At 39.8% G+C, this 25,389-nt stretch overlaps 2 protein-coding genes across 2 annotated transcripts in view; one reads left to right on the forward strand and one right to left on the reverse strand.

Moving 5' to 3' along the window:
• Nucleotides 1-7,473: 7,473 nt before the first annotated feature.
• LOC137271964 (uncharacterized) lies at nt 7,474-14,110 on the reverse strand. Its single transcript, XM_067804344.1, has 4 exons — nt 13,957-14,110; nt 11,917-12,034; nt 10,158-10,324; nt 7,474-7,682 (listed from the first exon to the last, which is right to left on the reverse strand). The coding sequence occupies exons 1-4, from the start codon at nt 14,051-14,053 to the stop codon at nt 7,474-7,476; spliced, it is 591 nt and encodes a 196-aa protein (XP_067660445.1). The 5' UTR covers nt 14,054-14,110.
• A 1,466-nt stretch (nt 14,111-15,576) lies between these two features.
• The window catches only part of LOC137274139 (uncharacterized), a 36,660-nt gene continuing 26,847 nt past the window's right edge, over nt 15,577-25,389 (forward strand). The window contains exons 1-4 of the mRNA XM_067807154.1: nt 15,577-15,676; nt 19,255-19,359; nt 23,564-23,653; nt 24,360-24,430. Of these exons, the coding sequence (XP_067663255.1) occupies nt 19,277-19,359; nt 23,564-23,653; nt 24,360-24,430 (244 nt within the window). The 5' untranslated portion in view covers nt 15,577-15,676; nt 19,255-19,276. The remainder of the gene's footprint in view (nt 15,677-19,254; nt 19,360-23,563; nt 23,654-24,359; nt 24,431-25,389) is intronic.

A 25,389-nucleotide genomic window follows, 5' to 3' on the forward strand; every position in this document is an offset into this window, starting at 1 on the left:
TATGTTTGTGTGAACCGCCCGTTGCCATTGGTAAAATCAATACGGGATCAACAGCAATATTGATTGACTGTGATGGTATGCAAACTGGCCAAGGGATCGGCATATAGTTCGAAGAGCATATGGATGTAATCTGTGGCCTAAGAATAGTATTGATGATTTCTATGATCATGCCTCTACCTTGTTGGATGAAGTTATACTGTATATGCCGTTTAGAGGTCTGAGGGGGGCGATCCATTCTGTCTCCCAACACACACTAGAGGGTGTCCGAACATCTCGCGAATATCCTTGTTTAAAAGGTAACCAGTTGGAAGACGCAAACTTGGCACCCTAGAAATCACATTGCTTAGATTAAACGATCATCCAAACCCACCAGATAATATCAACCCCGTGAAACACGTCAAAATTCAAGAGAAATATTTTTTTAAATCTCATATTAACACCCAAATATTCTTTTATATTCATATTTTCAAAGAAGGCACATATAACTACTTATACATGGGCTCGAAAAATCATATAATTTGAATAGATGAAAGATTTTTCAGACCATTTATTTTCTATTTTCAAGGGTAAACGAAATACAACTTCAGGGGTAAGCAATATAAATCCTCTTTTGGTCACATCAAAATTATGATTTACCTGTAAGGGAACTGTTATCTGTCAATATAGTGACGCTGTTCTCACATATTTGGTAGTACAGATGTCTATTTAATGCATAGGCATACATGAATCGGCAGCTTGTATGTCACACCGAACGTAAGCCTCCAATAATCACAATTCTTTCACACTAACACAATTCTTTAAAACTAACACATATTCATTCATAAACATTGACCATAGAGAGATCAAATAGAGTCCTTTGCTATTTTTGGATGCTGAAATGTCTATGGTTTCCTTAGCAAAAGTTTGACATTTTCCATTGTGATATACTTGCAACAGCTTCAAAGCCAGTGGGAGTTCAGGTAAGAAACTGAGTGGTGCCTTTGGCCTCAAGACACACCAGTATGTTTCTACTGTAACCTCATGGAAGCAGTTAAAGTACACAAAACCAGATCGTGCATCATGGAACTTCCATGTCAACATACAGGTGACCATTTCGCACAGTAAATCCATAAAGGTGTCCAATTTGAGATATCAGTCAAGCACAACCGGCTGGTCTCCATTTGAACATGAATCTGGTTAACCTAATATATGTGAACGAACATTGCTCTTCTTTGTCTGACCGAACACAAACACGTAAGTTGAGCAAATACAGCTTTGAGTCAGTGATTCAGGTTGATAGTAGTCATGAAGACTAATGACATAACTCATTATTGAGGATGATACGGTCTAATGATTCATTTCATATTCTGTACCTCGGCATCTTTGGCAAAAACGTGATCCGAATGCGTTAATCCATTGTTTCAGCTGCAGATTGATCAACTTTACCTGTCGCAGCTGACCCTGTGTACATCCATTTTCGGAAGCGTTACCCTTAGCTCTACTTCTGTAACTAGAGTGTAAGTGAGTGAGTTTTGTTTTACGCCGCCGTTTTGTTTTATGGCGGCGGTCTGTAAATAATCTGGACCAGACAATCCAGTGATCAGCAACATGAGCATCGATCTACGCAATTGGGAACCAGATACAGATACAGATTCAGATGTTTATTCAGTAGTATTTGGGCCTTAAGGCCTATGATACAGTTGACAAATACAGTATTAATTACACGTGATTTTAGGTCTTACTTTGAATATTTCATTGAGATCGATAGCTGTTAGATGTTGTACATTACTCTTTTGTGATAATGAAAATTGCCTGAATGGTTAGTGGTCTTTTGTATACTGATTGTAGCTTCTGTAGATATTGAGTTCTGGCTGGAATATATTTATCATTATACTCATCTCGTCTTCAATACGTTTAACTCTGAGAATTTGCTTAAAGAAATTTGTACTTTTTCAATTGGAGCTGAGTACTTGCATCCCCACACTTCTGCCCCATATGGGAGTATTGGTAAAACTTTAGTGTCAAATATAGTACATGCAGTTGAAAACATTATTTCTTTATTTTTCTGTAGGAATCTATATATTGCGAGACATGCCTTACTAGCTTGCTGTGAGAGAGTGTCACATGCTTTTGTCCATACCAGTCGAGATGAGAAGATAAGTCCAAGATATTTGTAGTAGGTGACGGTTTCGATATACCGTCCTTTGGAAGTCCATTTTTCATGCTTTGCTAGTTTTCCACCATTTCTAAAAATTCTAAAATTCAGTTGTAGTCCTGATTCTGAGTAGTAGGATTCCAGTACGTTAAGCTGTCTCTGTAAGCCGATGGTGCTAAGCAAGAATAACACAACATCATCCACAAAAAGTAAAAGCATCAAGTCTTCAATATCTTCGGTGACGAATATTCCACTTGTACATGAGCTATAGTTGGCTGTTACAAGATCATTTATGTATAATATAAATAACACTGGACTGAGAATGCAACCTTGTCAAACCCCTGCAGATATTGAGAATATTTCAGTTGCCTTTCCTTGCACCTTCACACGCGCCTCGACAGATGAATTCATCCTCTTAAGAAGATTAATGAGTTTTCCATGGCATCCTTTTTGGAGCAATAGAGTCAACATTCTTTACCTGTCCACAAGGTCGAAAGCCTTTCAGGGGTCTATTAAACGACAGTAAAATCTACCCCTGGGTTTACAAAGATATTTTGAGCATAGTGATTGAAGCGCGAATAAGTGATCTGACGTAGAATATCCGTAACGGAATCCAGCTTCACTTTCTGATATAAGTTCGTTTGTTTCAAACCACCGCCTTAACCTTTTTTCTACAATATCAGTACCGGTGACATGTGTCAACCAAGTCAGCGAGCCTGACCACCAGATCCCGTTAGGCGCCTCTTGCGACAAGCATAGTCCCCTTTTATGGCAAGCATGGGTTGCTGAAGGTCTCTTCTACCCCGGGACCTTCATGGGTCTCTGTAACTAGAGACTGTAATAATTGAACAAGGTGTTAAATAACATATCGGATGGCTTGAACTTTTATGGTCGTGACTCTGAACGCCTAGGGCTTTTCAAAGGAGTGACAGAGATCCGTTTGGTCTAATAGTATATCTGAATTAATTTTGAGTACGAGAATATGTATAAGAGAATATATTCTGGGTAAAGGAGGTCCAACAATTTGAAGGGTTGTGTTCAGGCAAACTTGAAATATCAGATGTGGTTTGGGGAGTTGGATTGATTCAACGGTGCTTGCAATGGTTTTTCACTTACCAGTACATCGAATTGTACATGATATCATGACAACAGCCCCTAACGATATATAATACCATGGGATGCATAGTCACCCCAGCGTCAGTCAGAAATATGTTTTGTTTCCTCTCCTCAGCAAAATTTTAAAACGTTTGATAAACAAACATGCACCACCTACTATTGAAGTACTTGTAATTCAGTAATATCAGTCAGAAAAATACCTAGTATTATTTACTGGCGGTAACGAGGACAGTACTGGTTGTACTTTCACAACCTTTCTAGAGCTGTAATTAAGAAGCCAAGCAGACGTAAAGAATTGATCTTCAGTAAACCATGCTTGTCGTAAGGGCCAACTAACAGGATCGGGTTGGTTGACTTACTTGACATGTTTCATTGTATCTTAGTTGCGTAGATCGATGCACATGCTGTTGATCACTGGATTGCTTTGTCCAGACTCGATTATTTACAGACCGCCGCCATAAAGCTGAATATTGCTAACTGCGGCGTAACAGTAAACACTACAAGGAGCCTGAGGATGTTTCCTTTCAAATTATATGAAAAAGGTTGGTATGTTTTCATTGAAAATATATGAATGAAATTAAAATTTTCCATGTAGATTTCCGTCTGTGTTTCAAATGTTGCTGAGACTTCAAATCAGATGCCAGTGCATTTACCAATTATACCATGAATATTTGCTGGGGGTCACTCAATTTTCAGGCTAATCATTCATTTTCCTAATCAGTCAGTATTCACCATCTCTTTCAATCCCTTAAACCCTTATCTATTAGACTAACTATAAAATCATCTAGTTAGAGGTTTAAACAAGAAAGAACCATTTCTGTCCATTCTGCTTAAGTGGATTGTGAACTAAGTGAAAATAACTGGCATTTACTCTTTCCCAGTGCGCCAAAATCCAAGTTCAAACCTGATGTCATATCTATATCTTTAATTGCAATTTTCAATATTTACTATTTTGTACACCTCAGCTGTATGTTTTGCAAGATTTTATACCATTTTCGGCACTTACTTGTACTTACACAGTATATACATAGTGATTTTTTCTACCAAATTTACTGGACTATAAACAAAGAGGGAAAGTACCGTACTTTATGGATGACAACTTCTTTATAATATTCTGATGCGAGGTGTGAGCATAGGTCCATATATGGCAACGGTTTAAGAATATATACCGATACAAATAATAAAGTTGTCCATAAAGTATCATACCTGACTCCAGGGCCTTATTATGCATCAACTTCAAATACCAAAACACAGACCAGAAAGCAAAGCGCTCATAAGATGTTTTCTACTTGGTACAGTATGCTCATTGAAATGTGATTTTTGTTTGCGATAAATCAGTGAGTGAGTGAGTGAGTTTAGTTTTACACCGCACTCAGCAATATTCCAGCTATATCAACAACATGAGCATCAATCTGCGCAATTGGGAACCAATGACGTGTATCAACCAAGTCAGCGAGCCTGACTTCCCGATCCTGTTAGTCGTCTCTTACGACAAGCATAGTCGCCTTTTATGACAAGCATGGGTTGCTGAAGGTCGATTTTACCCCGCGACCTTCACGGGTCTTGCGATGATTCAACTATAATTACACTGGGGTGCTTGTATTTGAAGATATTTTTGTTGTAGCTCTTGGCTTAGCTCATTCAAATATAGAACGATTTCAAATATAGTCGACTATCTGCATCCGTGATATATCCAGATATGAAGATCTGGGTTAGACTTGACCCACAGCAGCTCATGCTTCTTTCAGGCGACTAACGGGATCAGCGTTAAGTCACCGTATCCCAAGTCACCGTATCCCAATTGCAAAACCCAACAGATCGATGTTCGTGCTGTTGATACCCGGATTGTGTGGTCCAGGTTCGATTATTTACTGACCACCGTAATATAGCTGGAATATTGCTGAGTGCGGCATAATACTAAACTCACTCACTCACTCTCTAGTTTCTCCATCTTCATCCTCCTTATCAGTAGGTATCACCCAAACCGCTTATCCTCACCAATCACAAACCCCATCTAAGATGTTTGCCATACGATTTGACTGGTTAACCCGCTGACACAACGCAAGCCATTGTATCACAACTCCATAGACACGTGTACAGCCCATGATATCCACCCTTGGATTGTTTGGTCCAGACGGACAATGTCGTATTCTATTCCTTTGCTATACCATGACTGACTGACTGGCCAAAGCGTTGCATTTCACACGAAATCGTCGCTAAATTGTGCCTTTGTTTGGCAGACTTATTCAACAATTCTGAAATCAACAAGCGTGAACATTACCATCATTATAACAGTGAATCACTTACATTGGCACATCTCCATAACTATAATGTGTAACAGATACAAAATATATTCAGATGAGGGTAAATGCCAATTTGGAAACAGACATTTTTCGGAAGAAACTGACTTCGTGTCAGATGTTGTCAGGGACGTTGAGGCAGCCTAGTAGTTAGAGGGGTCGTTCGTCACGCTGAAAGACACGGGTTCGATTACCTACATATGTACAATCTATGAACCCAATTTCTGGTGTCCCCCACCATAACATTGCCGGAATATTGCTAAAAGCGGTGTAAAATAAAAATCTCTCTCACTCATTAGTCAGATATTGAATGTATCTATGTGTAAATGTGTCTTCTTACTGTAAGTGATTGTTAGTTCCTTCTCTGGTTCAAACGGATATAGCTAAAATAATTGTCAACGCGAGGGACTACCGCCAACATTGTGCTGGGACGTTCACTTATGTTCAGCCCATAAGTCGTACATGCATAAAGATGTTATTTGAAATTCATCGTTATACCGTTTTTGCTCGCTATGACTTGGTGAGTTGCAACACTGTACATACTCGGATAATGGCATGTGCATCCGACAAAGGTATGACTTACGTCAGTATGCTATAAACTTTTTAAACAAATTTAATGCGCTAATCGTGAAAGCAATGGATATTCTTACGCCTCTCAAAATACGTGTTACGCCTCTCAAAATTCATAACACGTGGGTATTGCATGGTTGGTCAAGAGTAAATGTAAACTGGATATACAAGTTGTACAAGTTGGACTGCCTGCCTGAGCCCATGTGTAACTAAGTAAATATACGAACGTATAGTCTTCCGACGCATACGTACGTGTAATTGTCACGCTCACTAACATATACGTGACCGCTCCCATACCTACGCGTACCTATGTATGACGACTTGATTTAAGACACTTCTGATATTTATCAGACTGTCTGTGAATCAATACTCACAACATTTTATCGCCGTAAAACAATCGACCATAGAATGTATGCATTAGACTAAATGCTTTCAAAAAAAAAACTCTTCCAGGGCTTGTATTGCATTGTTCCTAAGTTCCTAACCCCTTGTCTTGCCTACATTAAACCAACAGACAGTATCATATAGGGGACAGTTTCACGGCATATGAGTAGTCAGTCTGTTGTAGCAGAGAGACAAACCCATTACAGCGTTACTATACGTAATGATTATGCCAGGCAGAAAGTTCAGTACGAACACAAAGCTGTATTGATTTCACATGAACTAATGTGTTGGAATTCACAATCTTATGTGTCGCTGCCAATGAGCTAACATTCCGCAATACTCTAAGAAAATCGAGATATACGCCCACTCTACGGTCACAAGGTAAACACAATCCGATGATGTCCCAGCGAATAAATAAAAAACACACCATAATAATGGGTAACTGAACACATTATTAAACAGTTATTGCAATTTATACATCGTGTGATATCGTTAATTGAAATTGGTTCAAGCAACTCATAGCATGAACATACACATGTAGGTATCTGTTTCCCAGCTTCCATTCATCAGATGAATGAGCATACTCCGTCCACAGTAGGAAATAGCATTTAGAACAGATCCAACGAATATTACATCACCCTAGATAGGAGTGAAGGGCAACTGTTTAAACAGCTAAGAATCACCAGTCAAAAGCGAATTTAGTTCAGACATTTAAAACAATGTGGAACTCTGACTCTCACCAGACTTGGGCGCAATCTCCAACTGGGAGCAATATTCTCATGGAAACGAATACAGGAACGCATGAAAGCACACTTGTTCCTATATCTATTTCCAGAATTTCACCAACCGTGCAATACATACCTTGTGAAGAAACAGGGGGAAAGAATAAAAGAACACATGTTCCCTTATTCGTTACCATGAGTACATATCCCTGTTGAAGTTACGCCCAAGTCTGGTAAGACCTATGAGTTATCGAATAAATGTTTCTTGTGAACAGTTGACTGACACAGCATCATTGTTATTACATCCTGTAGATACATTATAAGGAGGAGGAGGTGCGTTGCAGGACTGTGTGTAGCCGGGAAGTACAGGCCTTGTGTATGCATCATCCCTGGGGAAGGCCTGAGTCGGGAGGTAGCTGGTCTGGACAGTCTCTGGCTTCAAGGTGTACCCAGTATCTAAAAAATAAGGATATGTTATCACTGTTATGATCTTACTGATGAGCATACTCAGTATGTCCAATAACAATGCTGACGTAGTGCCAGTATTTGTAAACGTGTATTAGTAATGACGCCACAAAGTATCTGATTGCCTCATATAGCTTTTTGTCTACCATCGACCTTAGCACAGGCACGCACATCTTGTGAGTGTATTGTGAAACGAATGGTTGATAATTTTTATATATTTCCTCCAGCGTTGACTAGTCTGAAACGTCAAGGGTGTGCTGCTGCCAAAACGTTTTGTGTCATTTGTCATTTCATAACGTTATATCAATTTTCAAAAATTTTAGAAGATCATGCCATAACCCACTTATCGTCCATTGTGTCAAATATATGTTATGGTGGCCACACTGGCTCTGGAGTTGTTGCTGCCAATCACGTTTCTGTGCTCTCCTAACACACGATGGGATATTAGACCAGGCCAGAACAGCCTCCACACCGTAACAACCCACACCGTAATATAGTTTAAAGATGGTCATTGTGCTAAGATCGCTTTTTTCTAGTGGTCCCGAATATTTTTCTGACATTTATCTGCTATAAATAATCCGACTGTTTGATCACGATGGGGTCTTAATTTATCGTTTCCGTACTAAACAGGTCAGCAAATACCATAGATGTCAGGATTGATCGGTTTATCAATACACGATCTGATCACGTCCCATGTAACGGAAGTACCGACAGTCTTTAAGTAAAAGCTGCCAGGAATATGATATTGCAGAAACGGATATTCACACCGTTTGTTACGATATGACATATCTAAGTCAACCTAGAATGTTTCCCAAATCAAAGATAGTAAATATTCGGTGCCTCAAGTGTTTTTTTTCTTAATGGGTCGATATTTTATGTTCCTAATAATAACGATAAGATGTGTTGAAGATAATTTATTGTAGAGTGTAAAAGGCAATATATATGGATTGTGGTTGCATTCGATTCGACCAGATGGAATGACAGAATGAACGAATAAGTACAGCTATTCGCGGCGAGAATTTAATATCGGAGAACATATCGTGAAATGTAAGATGATTGTCAGACGGTTTTACGAACAAGTACACTTCCAACTCATTTATCCTCAGACAGAGCGCTGCCATTTTTGAAAATCGAGAAGTCACAGGCTAAGGTCCGTTAGAATTATTGAGATTATGGTTTGTTTTTATCATTTTAGAAAATCGAAACTACTTTTTACTGGTAGTGTATTAAAATCATGGCCAAAAGGAGTTTGCATGACACAACTTGTAACATAACGACTTCTTCCACGGAAGCATGGTGGGGGTCGAAGTGACATCAATATTGCAAGCAATATTATATTGACCTCCACCTCGCTTCCAAGAGTGAAATTGTTATGTTAAAAGCAATATCATGCAAAATCCTATTGTCCATCAATAAAATACATATATTACTACCAATAGAAAGTTATTTTAATTTTGTAAGTCGGTGAAAACAAACTTAAATAGCATTTATCCTAAGACAGGGCGCCGCCATTTTTGAAAATCGTGAAGTCAAGGACTAAAGTCCATTTGAATTAATGAGATTGTGGTTTGTTTTCATCAAGTTAGAAAATCAAAACTTCTTTCTGCTAGTAGTTAAATATGTATTTGAATCATGACCTACAGGAGTTTGCATGACACAACCTGTAACATATCATAAGCTTAATGGATCGATATTTTATGCTCCTAATAACAACGATAAGATGTTTTGAATATAATTTGTTGTAGAGTGTAAAAGGCAATATATATGGATTGTGGTTGCATTCGATTGTTACCAGATGGAATGACAGAATGAACGAATAAGTACAGCTATTCGCGGCGAGAATTTAATATCGGAGAACATATCGAGAAAAGTAAGATGATTGTCAGACGGTTTTACAAACAAGTACACTTCCAACTCATGGCATCCAGTGCTTGTCGTAAGAGCATATTGACGGGACTGGGTGACTTGTTTAACGCATGACATCGTATCTCAACTGCGTAGACCGATACTCCCTGATGGCAATTCCTGTATAAGGACCTGCTTAGTGCGGCGTTAAACGAAACTACGCTCAACAGTTCCGCGTTCGAGTTTGAGTTACACAGTCAATCAGGGCTTACCTGCGCATTTTTTAAAATTTATAGTGTGAAACGTCCCTCCATAGTCAGCATGATACCTCGTAGAGTAAAACGGTCACTTTACACAAATAGATCGTATTATCGTAACCATTGTTTGCCCTAGTGTGTATGGAGATTCCCATACCACTGCAAACTACTACTATTTGTGACACCAAAAAGTCGTATGTTTAATTTGAGCTTTGAGCTTTTCCAAAAGTTTTCAGTGTCGACTCTGTCTGTCAGGTCATTACTGACTGAATGGAAAAGGGTTGGGTCATATTTGCACACATAACAGATAGTGAGACACTTCACAGTGAATAGATCCGTTGAATTTACAGGACACTTCACCTACCCGGCGGTGGAATCGTTGAGGTTCTCAAGTTCTCATTGTGAGGAACAACCAGCGCACGTGTGTGTGACGTCTTCTTGCAGATAAAGACGAGAAGGATCACTATGCCCACGAGAACCAACACAGCTCCTACTCCAATCCCTGCCTTGACAACCTCAATGGGTAACGCCCTTGCACACAAAAGAATTTAATAGTAAAATTGTCTCCGAATGAAAGTTCATGCATGTTGGAAACAAAGAATAGTAACAATGATGTATATCAGTCATTTAACCAGCTTCCAGTTACATCACAGCTTCCTGTAAATACTTGAGCAAACCATTGCAATATGAATACCGTCACATTACCGACAGAGACACATCATCTGATCCCATTTCAGTTCTTACTACAAGCAACCAGTGCTGGGCCCCGTTCAACAAAGGTGAAAGAAAGTAATTCCCATACATCTTCCCAGAGTATAAAGTGACTTATTCCGACATCAAGACATGGTAGAAAGTCATGTACATAAACATGAATTACTTGACAGGAGCAGAGGACATCAGAAACCCGTGACGGCTACAATTTGATGGCTCACATTGTCACGATCAGATGTAAAAGTATACAATATTGTCATCATTATTAGTGAGTGTTTCGTCTTGTTACAGAATACATTCGTGAATGTTAACTTCTTTGAAAGGCAGTCAGAATTCGGAGCATGTCTCATTGGATCTAACACTGTTACCAAGCAAGTGATATATTTATACGGCAGAACCACACCAAAAGGTCGTTCTCACTGTAATAGAGAAGGTGTTCATCCTTGTATTACTATCCTTCCTCATAAATAGTGGTTTACCCTGATTTGAACAGTGTTTATGCTGTATGTGATACAGTAAATGAAAATGTGACAGTAAATATAAATGAACATCCCAGGCGTTAATTATGACGTCCATGATCCCCGGAGCTTGTGTTTCAAGCATAGCAGAATCAGTCTGAATTCTGGATTTGAACCCTCGTTAGCCCGATTCCTCAACACTAAGATAGACGTAACTCTTAACAACGACTGCATCAACGTGGCCCTCAGCTATTAGGCAGTCTATGTAAACTTAGTATCAGTACTTTCCGTTACACTCCACTACTAGTCTAGCAAAAACCTTATGGGAGGTCGCGTCAGGAAACCTTTGAGATTGACCAATCAAAACTCAGCGTACCAAATCGCGAATGTCCACATACCTTTCGAACTTTAACTCGGAAAGATTTGTATCCGAACGATTCCGAATGTTATTTTCCATACGATCGCTACCGGGCAATGCAAATTGAGCACACTACAATGCTGTCAACAGTGAGGAAACAGTCGCTGAAAATAGCGTTTTTATGTCAATATTCAAGGATGTCAGCTGGCGGAATTATTAGCTAATGGTAACCATGTAAAAGTAAAGCCCTATGAATATATGCTGCAGGCCAGATACCCGTGTTTTATGAGGATTTTTGTTTATTGAGGGAACAGTGTCAGTGACTAGCGAATTTTTAAGTCCCGCCAAACCCTAAACAGTAGCCGTTGTCTGATTGGTTAAATCCTTTCGGCCATCTCGCGTGTGACTGGACGGTCATAGGTCGCTCAAAGATTACCTGACGCGCCCCCCTTACAGGTTTTGTTAGAATCGGTAGTGGAGTTTAACGAAAACTATTGAGACTAAGTTTACTTAGACTGAGCTATTAAGTTACACTAACCATGATCAAATTACATTAATGTGTAAAAATACGTTTGCATGGTCATAAAGCGACTTACTCCTCGTCACTTGGACAGCAGTATCGCTGGTATATTTCTCCACAACATCCATACAGACACGAGAAGGACCGTGAGCCAGAAGTAAGTGAGGTTTCTCGACATTCCACGCAACACACATCTGTCATGAAAACAAGCAAAAGCGTCAGAGGAGTTTGTTAAACCAGGTATAATCTACAAAAGGGATAGGTCACTCGCTTGCTTTCTTTACCATTTGTACTAATTAACGTGTGCCTCGTCATGCTCCAGCGCACACAGTGGTTTGGCTCGTTCCCAGTGCAACGTCAGCTGTGTTTAACAGAACTTCATTCAGTTTATTGTATCAGTTGGAATAATACAATGAGTGAATGAATGAATGAATTATTGTAAGAATTAAGAGCAAGAATTATACGTGAATGGATGAAAGAAATAAAGAAAAAGAGTAAAAAAGAAGTACATATATGAATAAATGAAGAATAAATAATACGCCGCGGCCTTCCCTCCCAAAACGACGCAAAAGTATCGCGAGGACATACGTGTTAACATCAGCTATTTAAAAATTTACTTTGAGACATTTTTGTTTGCATTAATAATTAATATCAGATATCTTATTGCATGTGGGGAATGGACATAAACAAAAGATAACTGACATTGTCACAGACCCCTCAAAAACACAAAATGTAAACCTTTCTCAAAGCTTTGTAAACACCTTTCCAGTTTTGTCAAAAAATAGGACCAACAAGAAAGAAGTTATAGAACTATAACCCTCAAACATCACAAGCATCAATAGCGGATCAGATCAGATCGGCGATATGTCATATTTTTCACACACCTCAAATGCACCCTAACTATCTTTTTTAGATTATGAAACTGTCACTGTTACTTGCAAACATATTTCACCTGATAGTATATTCCCCTCAAAGGAATTAAAGGTGTATGTGAAAGATGTTTTTGAACAAATAACTAGAAACACTCAAACAGCAGCGTGCAGCATTTCAATGGCGGATCTGAACAGATCGGCGATATGTCATGTTTTTCACACACCCCAAACACACCTTGATATTTTTAAAGTCATAAAACTATCACTATTACCTGCAAATACATTTCATCTAAAGGCATGTTTCCCTTCTAAAAATTTAACGAATGTGTGAAAGAAGGCTTATCGCCACAATTTAGTCTATCTTCGAGGTGAATCGAGAATGGAAGCCAGTGAGCTTTAATATACCGACTTGAAACTTTACTACAAATCTACTGTCCTAATGCTGACACTAATACCAATTACTTGACTTATATTGAAGTGACAAAATAGTTAACTTATTTTCTACATGTAGAATTCAAGTTGTCACAATACTCAGCGAATTTAATCAGCTGATGACAATAAACCGGGCTCAATCTTACAAACTACCGTGCCACCATATTGGCTACACTGGTTACGTAACGACCCGAGACATACGTTCAGGGGCTTTTCGGGGTTTCTTCTCCCTCTCAATAAAGTCTCCCTGGGTAAAGTTAGAGGCCTGTTACAAAGATTACTGACATCGCAGAACGTTTTAAACAAATGAGTAGGGATTTCTGTTCCATGCCTCTCAGGTTACTACTTCAGTTTCAGCCTTCACGGTCACGTCGAAGACCGGGTTCGATTCCCCACATGGGTACAATGTGTGAAGCACATTCCTGGTGGCCCCGCCGCGATGTTGCTGGAATTTCGCTAGAAGTGGCGTAAAATGATACTAACTTCGTCTTCGCGAGTCAGTTATGATAGCTTTGACACCTTCAGTAACCGTCATTTAAGCGCCTTTGTAAAACAACAGGATCACTAGACCTCTAGTCTCTGAATATTTTATTTATTCTCTGCGATTTTATTGGTTACAAACTAACCCATATAAATTGAAAAGGAGCCCCAGGGGGACCAGATATTCTGAACCTGAGGAAATCAAGGCTTGTTTAATCTTTAGCATTTCAGAGAGGAACTGGCAGCAGTGAAAATGTGCAGGAACTGTGAGACTAGCCAGCTCTCGTATGCAACGGAAGGTTAAATGTATATACACCCTTTACATATCTTACCTGTAAAGTGGAATATGACCAGTATTGAAGCAAGTAAAACTGTTTCCATCTTACATGTCACACCATTGTTGCTGACTTGTCCACACAGTGAGAACATACACAAGATATAAACACAGATTAGCGAGATGGAAGCAGTTATCTGAATTGACCATCGATTGATCGCTACCAGGATGTTTGATCTGATCTGCCGCTTGCTACTAATGGCTTTCGGATTCATGCTCAAGTATACACGAAGCACAGAGGTTTCAGCATGAAAGAAACCGTACTCGTGAATCGATTAAAGAGATTTGCAGCTCTATACAATGACCATGGACACTACGAGAGGTTATATATCTTGTTTCTGTTGCTAAAACAAGCACGGAATGACTGCAAACACACCTTGAACCAACTACAAGAAGGCATTGTTCGTGTGCATTTTAGACTGTTTTCACCCTCAAGAAATCTGATTTAAGTATAATACAAGCACAAATTGCTTTCATCGGAATAGGTTATATAGTTCCACACTGGCGAGATCGACCGTTTTCATATCAATATATACCGGGAATGGTTTTACTGGCTGCAGTTCGTGAAAGTCATATCAAGCTACAATCAGTATGTTGAACACACACACACATGAAATATGTCTGGAACACTGTTCTACCAGGAGCCAGCTAGACTGAATTTCTGTGTTTAAACTTCAACACATATAACGTATTTGTTGGGTAACAGGGTGCCGTGACAGTGTCATCATAGGAAGAGACATGATATATACAGGGATATTTATCAGGGTCTGATCATAAATTAAATACTGGTCACTATCCTTTTTCATGATGTATAGAATCTTGACCATTTTAACATTATTTATAATCAACACCGGTATTAAAAACAATCATCTTAATTTGACAAGTGCATGTTATAATCTTGGGAGATGGGTCCTTGAACTATAATATTCATCCTGAAATGCAATAAGATTAAATCTGCTTGTGCATCTTGAATGTTTTTATTGATATGGAATTCAAAGAAAATTAGATTAAGAAAACTGCAAGAATATGTTTTCAATGTGCATGCGATTGCGTACAAATGCGTTTGTGTGTTTGTGTGTGTGTTTGTGTTCGTCGCCATTGAGGCTTGTGTTGCTCAAACTAATACGTCCTGGGTCCAACAAGCGTACACTGATATCCATACACATATATAAAGAAGGAAAGGATTGTAACACACAGACAGTTGTCAAACACCACACTCTCTATTATGGGCGAATTCTGTGCGGGAAACTGTAGAAGATACAGCCCCTGTGTTCGTCGCTAATTTAACTTTTCAATTATGTTTACAAATGGCTGATTAATACAAAAACAGAACACCATACTGAAAGTGTATACTTTTGTTTAATCATTGGATGCTATTTACATATTGTCGACTTATGTTTAAAATGACTGTATGTGCATAATCAGTCAACCATGTATACTTACAAAGGAGACATATCATATCACAACATATCACAGAAATGAAAAGAAGACTGCATCTTTCATAAACTTCCTGGGCCTCTAGATAAGGCTATTAAAAGATTCCACGAATCATACAGTTAGTGAGATTCAACTTTCGTTTCAGGACGTATTAGGTAACTGCACTGTATACAATCTCAGGTTGTTTTACGTTCCCGTTCGTGGTCGTTGTTGAGAAGCACTGATTGGAGTGACGCCGATGTGGACATGTAACATGTAACTTCATGGAGGCAGCTATAGAGGTGGGTACTTCGTTCTCCTTTAAAATTCATTGAAATATGCACGTTCAGCATTTTTCGTAAATTCAAACTGTTCTCTTGAAATGGCAACGGCGGTTACATTGCCCTTGTTAGATAGTGATCTAGGAATGTTCACTAAACCAAGAAAAGGCACTTCATCCATCTCTGGAAACGTCCTTGATCACGATATCAGACTTCTTGGAGGCCCCACTGTGACATCGCACTATTATTTATAGCGACCCAGCCTGACAATCCCCCGTGTACTGACGGCGTGGGGCAGACGGATGTTGTCTTTGGGAGCTCCCCATAATTAAACAGTGGCGTGGTTACGATATATTACAACAATCCATAGGAATACAAATTGGAAGCCATGACAAGTCATGAGGCGTGAGTAAGTTAAAATGTAAAGTCACATCGGCAATATTTAAGCCATATTGTGATTGGAATAGATCAGTTGTTAATTACAGTCAGTTGTCTAACATTATGGTCTAGTCTGTCGCCAAAGGACTGGAATACAACTTGGATATCACCCTTGCAGATTTATAACTCGCACAATGCTTAAAACATATCACCACAGAGAACAATACTATACAAAACGGGCTAATGATCGACAGCAACTGTAGGTTGGTCACCATACTATGGAACAAAGGGACCTAGGGTACATTGTTTTGCACTCTACGTGCATGCACTCTAACTGGATTTACAGATGCTTACAAGGGAGGATGTGGTGCGAAATTGGTAAATACAAACCTCATCGCTGAAAAATATTTAATATCGACAGTCGTTTGCTTATCCGTTTGTTTTTATTTGTTGGTTGGTTGGTTGGTTGTCGCTTAACGCCGCACTATAATTATGGCGATGGTCTGCAAAATAATTCAGTCTGAACCATACAGTCCAATGATCAACAACGTCAGTATCAGTCTACGCAAATGGGATACGATGACATGTGTCAACCAAGTCATTCGGCCTCATCATTCGTTCCTGTTAGTCGCCTCTTACGACAGGCATGGGATGACGTAGATCAGTTCAAACCCGGATCTTCACAAGTGGGTGAATATTAATGATCCTATATATCTATATTTCGATTTACGACAGAGAGTGGAATTTTAAGCTAAAGTTTAGCTAACATGCCAATTACTGTCTAACAGCAAAACAGCAAAACGACGTTTTGTAGGCGATGTTCCTGCTCACACGCACGATTCCTCAGAACTGCACGTGCATATCACGAACTTCCTTTTCTCCATGACATTTTAATGCAAATTATTTTTTTCGAACATAAACATGTACTGTGAGTTCCATGTACTACACAAACTAGTATTATGATGACAAAAAACTAACAAACATTAATCTTTCAATATTGGGAGAGTATATACAGACTTCAGGGCAGTTAAACAGGAATTTATGCAATTTCTACTGTTACTTGGCGGTACATTTGGATTCTTATGGGACGACATCTGATTCCCATTGTCCGAAGTCAGCGGCGAACCAAGATCGATCTTATGGGATTGCGTGGACCTTGCTCTTTACTGCTTGTCCATGTCGATCATGATCACGCAGATGGTTTAAATGATGTAATCAAGATGGAATGGAAAGTGCTTTCTCGGGTATGGTATAACTTGCAAGAAGTGTCAAGTTTCGTCTTCATCGTTGCTGTCATTCTTTACTAGGAGGACGCTATCATGCGTCAAGTTTAAAGTGTGTCAAGTTCCTTCTTCATCGCTACGCAATACTCGTTGTTGCTATGCTTAGAAGGAGGCTGTCATGCGTTTCTTGATTTATTGTTGGCTTTATTTAACCGTCGTTTGTCATGCATTTTTCCTGGTACAGCTTACATGCACCAGTACATAGACCCGTTGTTATGAGAAGCTATATTACTGTGCGTAACCTTACTGCAGCTCAGCTCATCTGACATTTAATGTCACGTTCCACGTGTTGAAGTTCAACGGTTAATTATTCTCCAGTCTAGGAATGTTGTGGAAGAGACGATAATTTCAACCTACACTGCATGTACGTCATGCCTCGGCATGCAGACAATCAGCGTCTCCGCGCCGGGTGTATGCTTGAGGCTGGAATGGAACAAACTCAAGTGGCCATTCATTTTGGTGTCCATCGAACCAAATTCTCATCTTAATGGAAACGTTTACAACATAATATGAACACGAGAGATTTGGCCATTGGACCTGGACTGGTCATTGACGCAGCAAGACACGTCAAAACGATGCGTGCTTCGCTCAACAGTTTGGTAAAGACTGCGTGATGGTATGGGGAAACATCACATCTCGAGGTTGCATACAACTTGTCACTACCAATGGTATTCTGACAGGTCTTCCATACAAGGATGAGATCACTGGACCTCATGCGCAGGCATTCAATGCAAGTCAAACTTTACGCTTCAGCAAGATTATTCCGGAACAGCTATGTTGCCAGATCTGTCCCATATCGAAGCCCAGATTCAGCGATTAACTTTAGCTAAATTGGGACAAGCGTTGGTTCAGACATACAACAACATTCCCCTTTCTTTGTTCAGTGTCGCCTTGCGTCGTCGTCCGGCTTCACGAGGACGCTTATAGTTTTGGAAAGCATAGTGTATTTTACAAAACGATTTGAAAACAGGGGTCAAGTCGTAAGTAGGGACGTTATATGATGGTTCAAGATTACCACGCTTTTCACAGAATGTAGCATGCATGCCAGAGTGCTTTTTGTTTGTGTTTTCTTGGGGTTTTATTTGTGCGTGTATTTTTGTGTATATAACGCCACACAGGGCAATATTCTGCTATCCAAGTTCGATATGACACGCAGACCAGTAGACTTTCCATCAAGAGCATCGATCTACGCATTGGGTAACGATGACATGTATCAACCAAGCCAACGAAACTCACCAACTGATCCTATTAGTTCTCACGACAGGCGTGGGTTGCGCAAGACCAATATTAAACTGGGTCTTCACGGGTCTCTCTTTGAGAGTATTTGTCTGAACTTATGGTGCAAGACCGTTCTGATGCACGACACAGTTTAATCTGACTATGCAATCAGAGCCTATCACTTACTGGGTATGCACCAGAGAGCAGAGAGCTGGACATTGTAACAAAATATCCTGTGTACGACTTTTTGACTGACCTTGGCTCCCACTGCTTGAAAGTAGTCCCAGCGTCTGAAAGAGATAAACGTCATCTGGTAACCGAGGAATGTACTTCTACGCATAATTACTCAAAACGAACGCTGCATCACTCGAATTTCAAGGCTAATAATGAGATCACTACTGTTAAACAAGCAGCTTCTATGTATCAAGTATTGAAAACACAATGTTATCATTAGATACATTTCTAAAGATATTCGGTGATATTTTCACAACCGAAAAAATATTGCTAAAAATAATAATATATTGCAATTTGACCGAAGATGGTCACCACTATCGCTGTATTTTCACTATGTATGATGTGCTGTTGCAGTATGTATTCTGTCTATTTGTATCTATTGATTTGAATACATTAAATAAGCGTCCTTGTAGTGTTCGGTAGTATGATTAGTATTTATGTCATGTAAGGGTAAGACTCCAGTGATACATTCTTGTTGTCCTTCAGTGAATATCGACAGAAAGGGCGCATGATGTCTGCAAAATACTGTGCAGTCTTCTGGCTCTGTACACTTGCCACGTGGAATCTCAGCTCGGGATTGGCCGCAAATGGGTAAGAAAATATTTCTGTTTTATCACTAGCCTCGTCCCTTGGCCCGTGGGCATTCACCTCAATCATATAATTACCAGGGGAGGTAAAACAATGGTCTTAGAACTCACTACCAATAGTGGTGAAAAAGCAATGCTGCTAGCAGTGTTGTATACATTGATCATTCATGAGGTACCGTGAAGGTATTAGTAATGTGATAACTGGAAGAGAGATACCCTACTGATACGAGAAGTTCTCAAACAAGTTTGCAAATCGCTTCCACGCAAGTGAGACCCTTACTGGGTCCAAGGTCAGGAACGAACTTGTGGAATCTGCTTCCGTTGGTGCCCTCTATTGTGAGGAAATGAACTACAGTGCTCAGTTTTAGACTTCTCCATGATACCAGTAGGGCGTCTCTCTTCGGGTTATGATGATATTGATACTGTTTGCTGTGAAATGTTGAAAGTTTCAGGTATCTCATTGCTGTTTCACAACTTTAAGTATAGGTTTCAGTGCTCAAGCATGTACAATGCTTGTTCTCAAGGTCCATATTACGTCTTACTGTTTCGGCTTTATTAGAATGTGAACCATCTTACTTCTACAGTCTTCTGTAACAATACTAAACTGAGAATGCCCTCATATACTGGCACTGTGTGGAGACAATGTGCAAGATATGACGCCATATCCAGTTTCGGAAACCATCTTCACTACCATGCCTCACATGTCTTCCTGCTTCAACCCGTGCAACTTGAACCTGTGTTTCACCAGCTGTACGCGTTCCATACTGAGGTGCAAGCCCACATTTATCCACTCGTGTACTTCCGTCAGCCCGACAAAAAGAAAAGAAACATGTGCCCGAGCAATAATCTAGTGGGTTGGAATCATCGTTTGAGCAATATCAGTCGGAAATGTCATCCCTACATTTATGAGCATGAAGAGAGCAGTCATTTGTGGAAACACGCCTTGCTCAAGTGTATGTCAAGAACAAGCTTCAGAGACACGATATTTTGGTCATGAACTAGGCTGATCAGACTGGCTACCTTGCTCACTTGACATGACTATGACTATGATGTGTCCAAAATACAAAGTGTCCACAGTAACGAATGTACTGTATAACATATTTTGTGTTCCTTAATGCCGGGAACGTCGAACGCCATAGTGTGAACGCGTGTTTTCGACAGACCGGGTGGACAACAGAGCATCAGCTGATCAGAACAGCTTCTGACCGTTTCTAATTATATATTTAGCATAATTGTAATGTATTAGATAACAACGATAGATCACAGGACCGTGGTCAAAAGGATGAAACTCGGCAATAAAGACGCGTACTTCTTATTTTATTTACATATATACATTTAGGCGAATAATCACATTTCGTATTATCATGCGATGTAACAAACCCATAGTTCATCTTTTGTTAATAACAAATAAACTAACCGACAAAATAAACGGTTACAGGTCGAAATCACTGATATAATAAAACGACAAACCGTCATTGTGAAAAAGGAAAGTAGAATATAATAAAGGATTATGGACATACGTGAATACAACAAAATGTACATACAAACATGCATACAAGCATATACACATACCGGTACACACATACTATTAAGCACGCGCGCATGCACACACACACACACACGCACGCACGCACGCATGCATGCACACATACATACATACATACATACATACATACATACATACATACATACATACATACATACATACATACATACATACATACATACATACATACATACATGCATATACACAAACCTATACAAACACCTACTATGCGCACGTACATGTGCACATACACATATGTACACGCATACATACATGCATACATCCTAACATCCATCCATCATCCATCCTTACATACATATATCATGCATCCTTATATACAAACATAAACGGCGCAAACTACACGCGATCACATACACTTATCGGTACACAAGCACATACATACATACATACATACATACATACATACATACATACATACATACATACATAAACGCACATATACACAAACCTTTACAAACTCCTACTATGCGCACGTACATGTGCACATACACATATGTACACGCATACATACATGCATACATCCTAACATCCATCCATCATCCATCCTTACATACATATATCATGCATCCTTACATACAAACATAAACGGCGCAAACTACACGCGCTCACATACACTTATTGGTACACAAGCACATACATACATACATACATACATACATACATACATACATACATACATACATACATACATACATACATACATGCATGCATGCATGCATGCATGCATACATACATACATACATACATACATACATACACCACCATACGACACCAACATTTTATTGGCTTGTATTTGACGCTGACATATTTCAAACGATGTCTAAAAGACATGAATGAGTGACATCCTTAGATAAACAAAACATATTGACTTGTACTAATTTGAAACTACGTGTAGAAATGATACAACAACAAACACATTATTATTTCAGTTTGTTGTGTTTGTTATCTAACGCCGCACTAAGTAATATTCATATACCATCTACATGGAGGCGGTCTGTAAACAATCGAGTCGGGACCAGAATTCATGCATTTTGTTTGCTCGTTGCTCAGTTTATTTTGCTAGTTGTATAACGCTACATGTTCCAGTAATATGACGGCGAAATGTAAATAATCTGGACCAGACAGTCCAGTGATCAGTAGCGTAGGCATGAATCTTCGCAAATGTGATATTGGGACATGAATAAGCCTGACCACCCAATAGCGTAAGTCGCTCTTATGGGTAACACCGAACTGTGGTGTAGATAAAAAGAAGCAATTCGAAAGAACAGAAAACAGCAAACACATCCAACACACAGACGGACACACAGGCAGAGAGAAACACAGACAAAAACACAGACACAGACTCACGCACGCACACACGCACACACGGCGTCATCAATCATCTAGGACTATGAACACTTGCACTCCTTTTCAATTAAACAGACCAGATAGACCACTAAGACGTCAGTGTATTGTAATGCTTTGTTATCCATGTCATAAGCGGCATGTCAGTTGATACTGATGCAAGCAACCGAACAAAGATAACTGCACGTGTTCAGTAGCAAGCCGTGCATCGTGTTGTTACAATCATATAGACATCCCTACTTAGACTTAAAGCTTGTTCCCCTTTGCATCAAGTCCAATGTTAAAACAGCAATGGCTTCCACATTAACAACACTGCCATAACATTGTTAGAAAACGACAGGGTATTAGACGAGGAGATCTGTCAAACGCCCACGTCGATGCAAGATTACAGTGGTACTGTGGCCGGCTTTGGTGGTACCTGACTTCTTGGAGGAAGATCTATTTTTCAGAAGGCAGCCGAGTTTTGCTGCTTGTTACTGGCGGAAGGACGAAATGGCACACGTTTAAAGGGACATCCTGGAAGAAGTTCCATTCGGTGGAGGATTCTTGATGATATGGGGATGTGTATCGTGTGGCAGCAAACGTCAAGTTGAAATGAAATCTTAATAGACAAAGACACCAAAAGAACATCTTGAGCCGTTTAAGACCTCATTTCTATAATAATTCCTTAATAGGAAGGCCTATCTCTATGGATGACAGCGCCAGATCACGTCAAGCAGGCATTGATTTCCTGCATCAAGAATGCCATTCCAACCTGTCCATGGCCAGCCATAAGCCATGATTTGAATCCTATCGAACATAATTGATGCATTCTGGGGGACTAGGTTCGTCAGAGACCCACCTGTCAAGAATACTGATGAATTAGATAACAAAAATACACCAAGAATGCAACAGGTTGTTCAACATCGGATTCAAGGTGCACTCAAAGGTTCAAGGAGACATCCAGGTGGGCGGAGGTTACAGAAGATACTGACATTGACATCTGTTTCATGAGAGATTTTATGTGTGGTTCAGGAATATGCTTTCTGTTGCCCGTTTTGATGACCATACCTGCATTGACACATTATGTTATTTTAATTTCAGTTTTATTAAAGGGCCAACGTTTAATCATTATTCTTTATTGTTGCCTTTTGTGTTGCTGAAAGATCTTTTTAGCACTTTGGCCATAAAATAATTTCCTATGTAAACTCTCATGACAGATAAGCCAACTTGAGTGATGCCATTCTTTGTTTTCCATGTGTATTCTACAAATAAGGCGAAGAAATAATGATACCTCCAACTCTTACTTCCCTTTCAGTGTAAATGTAGAGGCGTACACAACTTATTGGTCACATCGTTACACAACGTCTTGTGGTTTTTGGAACTGGGGTCGGTGCACAAGATACAGGTAAAAACTACTCGGATGAATATGAAAATTTAGTAGTATTCTGACCACCGATACTGGCGGTCATTGTGTCACAACAGATCTCGGACACATTTGTAACGACAAGAGCATAGATGAGGCAGGTACTCCGACAGATAATAGCTAAAATTGATCATCAAAACGCCCATACGTTAATAGGAAATCAGCGGGCCTGTGCTTGAGGACGGGCCATTATCATGTTAGGTGACGTCATAAGTAGCACAGCGTTTGATGAACAATCAGCTACGGCTCATTAGAACTTTGATTCATTGTTGACCAAATATCTGGCTCACATTCGTCACGTGTACCTGTGCCATTGTGCACTTTCTAAACATCGACTGGAACTCTAACGTTGTTGAGCACTGAAAAAAATAGCGGCAGGTAGTATGGGCAGAGGTCAAGTTCGAATGTCGTCACCTGTTTTGCCCTATGGCACTCATTTGTAAAAAGTGTGTCAGTGACCTCCGCTGTTAGCTGTAAATGCATCAAAGCAGTTGTTTTTATTTTTATTTTTTTAGACATTCTATCCATTTTAGCTGTAATAATGGTAACTCTATATCATTTACGGAAGCCCATGGTCTTCTTTGGACGGATGCTGAAAGGCCTCTGACTCCTGCAAATGACTTTGATATTAACACTGGTCGTACATTCTTATGCGGACAATTATCATACACGTTTTTTGTTCTACCAGGCGGATGTCAACCATAAAGTACAGATGCAAAACAGGGTACAGATCAACAGATAACACAGGCTGCCCACATCGTAAGTGAACCGTGGTACTTTGATTGAGGAACGATACTTCAGTTAGTATCATAATCATCTGATGATCTGCATGTCTTGGTAACTTAATGTTGGTCAGGGCGTGTGATAAACTACCGGGAAAAATAAGCTGATCACTTTTAAATTGACGTTTTCGAAATTACAAGTGAAATGTTATCATCAAACATTAGCCCAAACCCATTCTGTGGTCGGATCCATGAATAAGTGAGTTTCGTGCTGGCGTGAGAAATTCCAGAAACATTGTAAATGGAGCTTGCTGAAAATACTCGTTTACAAGTGTTGCATAAATGCAGATGTCGAACAGTGCAACCGAGCAGTATCAAAAAGAACATCACAGGAATGCCGACACTTTCACACGCCGAGCGTGACTGCCATTGGTATGACAGAAATGGAGGCTTCTGAACGTCACATTGAAAGAGGCTGCATTGTAGCCAAGCATCAATTAGCAACGTCTTGATCTGTTACCAGTAGAAAAGCTAGACACAAGACCGTCGAAAAACGGGTAGACAATCGAATATATACCGCGCCAGCTGAAGATCACAACATCCAGACCAACAAGGGACGACGACTCCGTATGGCTGGCATCGCTGCTGACCGTCCCTTTCGTGGAATGGCCTTGACCCTTCAACTCTGCCACACAGATTACAGTGGGCTCAAACTGTACCTCGGTGGCAGCGTCATGATTGGGAGAGAGTTTTCTTTACAGGCAAGAGTCCATTCAACATGTTTCGAAATGATGGTCGACTTCTTGTTACTGTCAAAGAGGTGCACCCTTTTGATAGAGGCGTTGTCATGGTGTGAGGCGGGAATTGTGGTCAGCAGAAAACCCGACTTGGTACCCTTCATTGGAAATAAGATTGTCCAAAGGTACAGAGACGAAGTCTTGAGAGCACTTGTCTTACCATTTGTACGTCAACAGCCGAGGGATTCGATCAGGATTC

The sequence above is a fragment of the Haliotis asinina genome, chromosome 2 (genome assembly GCF_037392515.1).
Source record: "Haliotis asinina isolate JCU_RB_2024 chromosome 2, JCU_Hal_asi_v2, whole genome shotgun sequence".
Lineage (NCBI taxonomy): Eukaryota > Metazoa > Mollusca > Gastropoda > Lepetellida > Haliotidae > Haliotis > Haliotis asinina.

What these genes read in the sequence shown, in the direction of transcription:
- LOC137271964 (XM_067804344.1), bottom strand. Translation starts at nt 14,053, where the DNA reads ATGTTCTCACTGTGTGGACAAGTCAGCAACAATGGTGTGACATGTAAG. An exon ending in GGTCATATTCCACTTTACAG is followed by an intron (nt 12,035 to 13,956) that starts GTAAGATATGTA and finishes TTTTCATGACAG; the next exon opens with ATGTGTGTTGCGTGGAATGT. An exon ending in CTCAACGATTCCACCGCCGG is followed by an intron (nt 7,683 to 10,157) that starts GTAGGTGAAGTG and finishes CTTATTTTTTAG; the next exon opens with ATACTGGGTACACCTTGAAG.